This window comes from Odocoileus virginianus, chromosome 23 (assembly GCF_023699985.2).
Source record: "Odocoileus virginianus isolate 20LAN1187 ecotype Illinois chromosome 23, Ovbor_1.2, whole genome shotgun sequence".
Classification (NCBI taxonomy): domain Eukaryota; kingdom Metazoa; phylum Chordata; class Mammalia; order Artiodactyla; family Cervidae; genus Odocoileus; species Odocoileus virginianus.
In genome coordinates, this window is record NC_069696.1 from 48627869 (window position 1) to 48633868 (window position 6000).

General features: G+C 37.1%; 1 protein-coding gene across 1 annotated transcript in view; it reads left to right on the plus strand.

Annotated features, from left to right (window-relative positions):
- SLC5A8 (solute carrier family 5 member 8) overlaps positions 1-3646 on the plus strand; it is a 57305-nt gene extending 53659 nt beyond the window's left edge. Inside the window, exons 13-15 of the mRNA XM_020881155.2 lie at positions 212-315; positions 2858-2937; positions 3201-3646. Of these exons, the coding sequence (XP_020736814.2) occupies positions 212-315; positions 2858-2937; positions 3201-3326 (310 nt within the window). The 3' untranslated portion in view covers positions 3327-3646. The remainder of the gene's footprint in view (positions 1-211; positions 316-2857; positions 2938-3200) is intronic.
- The last annotated feature ends 2354 nt before the right edge of the window (positions 3647-6000 follow it).

Consider the following 6000-nt stretch of genomic DNA (forward strand, 5'->3'; position numbering starts at 1 on the left):
TAAACATGGACGTTGGTTTTATAGTATGAGATCAAGGTTAGGTCACACTTAATTTCTGACCCAATAAGGTAAAATTGGGACAGCACATTTGGACATTAGAAACATGATTAAGTATTGTGCTCTGACTTTGCCATGAGGCTTACTGATGCATACTCTTGGTTACTTAGTGGCATGCGTGAAACCTTACAGTTATGCTTTTGTCCTTTCTTAGGACTCCGCTGATGGATAACTGGTATTCCTTGTCATATCTATACTTCAGCACTGTTGGAACTTTGGTAACGTTGTTTGTGGGGATGCTTCTCAGTGTATCAACAGGTAACATTACTACTGATGTATTTAGTATCAGTATTGCTATATTTAGTCTTGCTATATTTACCTCTGTATTAGTTTTTACTATATCTGTTTTATAGCTATTTATGTTGTTTTACTGTATAAAATAGTAAAATACTATTAGCTCAATTATTTGTTCCATTTTACTCATGGGAAATTTTAGGGCCTAGTCTTGAAAACAGAAGACCCATCTCAGTTTGAATCTGTTATGCCGTTTACCAGCTGCATGAACTTATAGCTCTAAGTCTGTAGAGCTGCTCCAAAGCTACTGAGGCTTAGCTATCTTATGTATAAGATGAGGGTAATAGTAATTGACCTGCCTATCTCACAGGTTGCTGTAAGATAAAAATAAAATGCTTGTGTGTAGCTATTACAATGCTGGAGTTTTATACATACCATTATAATAGCCCTGTGCCATGATATTCTCATTGTCCTGCACCAACTCTTTGTAAACTGGAAAGAAGATATGTGTACATGTAAGGAGAAGTCTTTATATCTAATTATGGTCTTTATATATAAACATAGTGTGAAGGCTTTTTTCAGATGTCTGTAAACTTAAAAAAAATACGTTTTAAATAAAATCAAACCAATAATACATGTGGTATACCCTGCTCTCTGGGATTGCTGTAGAACCATTATCCTGGGAATTCACTCTGTCCTCGTTCTGTGAATTCCCTCGGTCTCCTTCCTCTGTTGGATGCTTTGCTGCCTGAATCCCATTTCTCCTAATTCTTGTTTACTCCCTTAACTGAATGGAGTATATTCTATAGCATGCTCTTGAGAAAGGATGGACAAGAGATCTTGGAAACATTGCATATCTGCTTGGTAACTGTTGATAATGTGAGTAGAGAATCCTAGGTTGAGAGTAACTTTCTTGTTCCTGGAGCCTGTCTTACTTTTCTTCGACTTGTCTTGTTGCTGTTCAGAACACCAGTGCCCTGTCATACACTGGCCGTTTACATGTGACCCATTTCACAATGACTGTCCTGCCCTAAACCCTCAGGAGGGTCTGAAGACATATATCCTTCAGTTCCAGGGAACTTTCCTATATGATTTCTTTTGTGATTTCCTGCCATTTTCGATTTTCTCTTTCTGGAAGCTCCAGTGAGTCAAATGTTTTAAACTTGGACAGCCCCTCTGATTTTCTTATCTCTTCTCTCTATTTTCCATCTCTATGTCTTTTAGATCTACTACCTGGGATATTTTTATAATGACTTTTCCAATAATTTTCAAAGGAGCGTGCGGATCCAGTTTTGAGAGTAGTGTGTAAGGAAAGCAGGGTGGGTGAGGCTATTGCCCTTATCCAGGTGAGCAGTCATGGTGGTTTGGAGCAGAGCGGGAGTGTGGAGTTGGGGAGAAAAGCTGGGCTCCCTAATTTCCTGTGTTCCCTCACATGTACACATCCACAGCAGCCAAACCAGGGGCAGGAAGCGCCACTGCTTTCTTTATCAAATGTGTTGTAATCAGTCAGAAATCCTACACTTTATCCAAGTATGTGTGATGTCTGCTCTATGCTACAAATCTGCCAGCATGGTGCCCACTTTGTAGAATTCTACCGCCTCTCATTGATTTTTTGGCATCTGGATAGCACTGTCTTTGAGACTTCTTTGGTACTTGCATTTATAATTAAAATTATATTAATAATGACATTATTATAACAGATTAATGATTATATTAACATTATATACTTGTCATTATTATAGACATTACAATCTATAATTATTGTAATTTTATAATAAAGTTTGTAGATATCTGTTACCTCACAAACAGTTGTTTAAACTCTTATCTTTCTTTTCAAAAAGAACTGTGGTATTTCTCCTAAGTAAAATTCCCAGCATGGGAGGTTTACTCTCTTATCTGTTGTGGTATATTTTAAGACAGATTTTAAACTTTTCTCACCAGTAACCCAACCATTCAGATCTGGAACAAACATCTCCTTTTACTATTTGACTTTTGGTCTTTTTCAACTCATTTTTTCCTTAAAAAATGGGAGTGTCATAATACTCTCTTTGCTCCTTTTCCCTCCCTTAAATGCTTTGATTCTGATAACCATATTGGTTTTCATTTGAATAGTTTATCCAACTATTCACAGTTTCCTACATTTCTTCATACATTCATAACCACCAGATTAAGGTAGGGAAACTCTGCTGTCTTAAGCAGAGGTAGATGGTTTGATATTTTATTGGTAGAACATGAAGAATGCTTTTAAACCAGTTTTCCTACCAGTATTGGGCCAGATGACTCTTCCCTAGCTGATACTGGATGAGGCAGTTGGCTTACATTTAAGAGCCATCTCATTTATCTTTAAACAGTAGACTCATATTGATCCCAGTGAGAGGCTTGCAGAGTCTGGGACTGACTGAAGGGAGATAAAGGGTAGGCTAAGTCTCCAGCACTATTTAAAAGACTCTTTGTATTTTGTAAGTGCATAGAAGTGAATGTGCTCAAGTTAAATGTGTGTATGATGGTCCTTCACTGGGTAGTTACAGATATCCTTTTAACGATGTAAATAATGTCTGTTTTTCAGGAGGAAGAAAACAAAACATAGACTGCAGATTCCTACTAACCAAAGAGGACTTTTTATCTAATTTTGACATTTTTAAGAAAGTGAGTTGGCTTTCTTTTTCCTTAAATTCTTAAGACTGTTTTTATCACCAGGATAGAATACTCGTTAGTCCTCAGACTCTCTTTGGAACTCTGATGGACAAGGAAGGTATTTGCCTTCCTCTTTAAAATGATTTATTTCTGTTGTTTATCTCTGCTTCAGTAGACTGTGAATAAGATTTAGAGAAAGAAAAGTAGTAGTGATAATTATTGAGTTGAATAAACAGTTTCTTTTCTCTAATCATCATGTTAACATTTTCTTTTAGAAGAAGCAAGTTTTAAGCTATAAATCTCATCCAGTAGAAGATGGTGGAACTGATAATCCTGCCTTCAACCATATTGAATTGAATGGCACAGATCAAAGCAGCAAGATCAATGGAACTCGTTTGTGAAGCAGCTGTGACGTTAAATGATCTTAAGCAGTGTCCCAGTTTTATGTCTTCTAAAATACTTGAATCAGGTTTTAGATTTTTTTTTTTCGTCTATAATGAGTACTTTGGAGGGAACTTTGGGGGATCATTTTGTTTAAGCTAAGCCCTGACTTTTCTTTTTTTTTTTTTTTTTAACTTTCTACACTCATTAATTGATGCAACACTGGAGGTTAAAGTTTCAGCATCAGCATTTCCCTCTCTCTTTTATTTCAGTGAAGCTGTAGTTGTGAAAGTTGTCACTACATATGTGCTGAAAAGCTAATACATACATATAACATGTGCTTGATGGTTAAAAGAATATTCTTAAATTAGGGCATTGTTAAAAATATTTCCCATGCATTTGGTGCTAGCATGTTTTAGAGTTTGCTGAAATCATAATTGATATTAAAAAAGACCTTTCTTCCTCCTATCACACTCTGTTTTTAGGGAGCAAGGAAATAGTGGGTTTATGCTATCTAAATCTTTGCTTCTCATCAACCCCTATCAGCCCAGGGCACATAGTAATCTTGGAATTGATTCATGCTCAAGAGGGCGGTAATCAAGAAGCATCCTGTTTGGGACAGAACATGGACCCAATAATCAAGGTCTTCTTGATACTACACATCTATTCTTAGGCCTTTTTGATTGTTATCTATAGTTCCTGGCCACTGGCTGCTTGTATTGCCTTTCTTAGTCTCCGGTTCTTATCTGGATTCCAATTTTCTGACCTATCGACTTTGGTTTTGTTGTGCATTTCATGCTTGCTTGCCGTCCTATTCATAATTTCCCATTCACTCTATTGCCTTGTGCTTGCATATATCTTAAGACACCCAGTGTGAATCCTGTTACCCCAGATCCTGGTTCACTGCAACCCAGCCTATAAATATAAACTCCCTCCCATAAGCTTTATACTGACCAAAGTACTGTCAACTAGGTACTTATAGATTTGGTGGTCCAAGAACATACAGAATTAAAAATGGTTAAGCTCCATGGAATTAGAAGATTCCACTGAATACTATTAAGCTGCATTTTTGAAAGTCAACCAATCTGCAATCATTTACATTTAAAGGTACATACACTTAGACATGGGTTGCCACCTGGCTCAGTGGTAAAGAATCTGCCTGCAATGCAGGTGATGTGGGTTTGATGCCTGAGTCTGAAAGATCTCCCTGGAGAAGGAAATGGCAACACACTCTAGTATTCTTGCCTGGAGAATCCCAGTGACTTGAGGAGCCTGACAGACTAGAGTCCAGTCCAGTTCAGTCTTTCAGTCATATCCAACTCTTTGTGACCCCATGGACTGCAGCATGCCAGGCTTCCCTGTCCATCACCAACTCCTGGGGTTTACTCAAACTTATGTCCAATGAGTTGGTGGTGCCATCCAACCATCTCATCCTCTGTTGTCCCCTTCTCCTCTGGCCTTCAATCTTTCCCAGCATCAGCGTCTTTTCAAATGAGTCAGCTCTTCGCATCAGGTGGCCAAAGTACTGGAGTTTCAGCTTCAGCATCAGTCCTTCCAGTGAATATTCAGGACTGATTTCCTTTAGGATGGACTGGTCGGATCTCCTTGTTGTCCCGGGGACTCTCAAGAGTCTTCTTTCAACACCACAGTTCAAAACCATCAATTCTTCAGTGCTCAGCTTTCTTTACAGTCCAACTCTCACATCCATACATGACCACTGGAAAAACCATAGCTTTGACTAGACAGACCTTTGTTGGCAAAGTAATGTCTCTGCTTTTTAATATGCTGTCTAGGTTGGTCATAACTTTTCTTCCAAGGAGTAAGCGTGTTTTAATTTCATGGCTGAAGTCATCATTTGCAGTGATTCTGGAGCCCCCCAAAATAAAGTCTGTCACCGTTTCCCCATCTATTTGCCATGAAGTGATGGGATCAGATGCCACAGGGTCGCAAAGAGCTGGATGTGACTGAAGTGATTGAGCATGCATGCTTAGACATGGAGAAGGAAATGGCAAACCACTCCAGTATTCTTGCCTGGAAAATTCCATGGACAGAGTCTGACAGGCTACAGTCCATGGGATTTCAAATAGTCAGATGACTTAGTGACTAAACAGCAATGCTTAGACATACTGAATTCCAGTATATCCACCTGGTTGAAAAGCTAAATTACATAGGCAAATATTACTATTTTTCTTTAGTGTTCTGGAATTACTGAGTATATGCTATGTTCCATGTTTTAAAATTTCAAGTAGCAATCTCAAAGTTCATTTTGTTTCTTTAGCTACAATTCTAGCTAAGACTTTGGTTACAGGCTTTCATCAGTAGCTTACTTTTTTTCTATAGTTCACACATTAGATATTGTTTAGAAGGGGTTTTTTTTTAGCTTCACACTGTTTTAAAATAATAATGTGTGAAATATTTAGGTACATTAAAATATTTTATAATTAGATAATTTTGCTTACTTTTTGATACTTAGGTGACTATGCTGTATACATTTAGAGGTTGCCAATTAAAAACATTAATAAATAAAAAATAGGAAATAACATTAATCTAAAACAAAGAGATTTATACATTTAAATTAATGATATATTCATATATTTTGTATATGTAAAGTTTTTACTTTTAATCAACATATTTGTAAGCATATACCAAACTTCGTAAACCTTTCTGTAATTTTTTAATGAGTAGGAAGATATA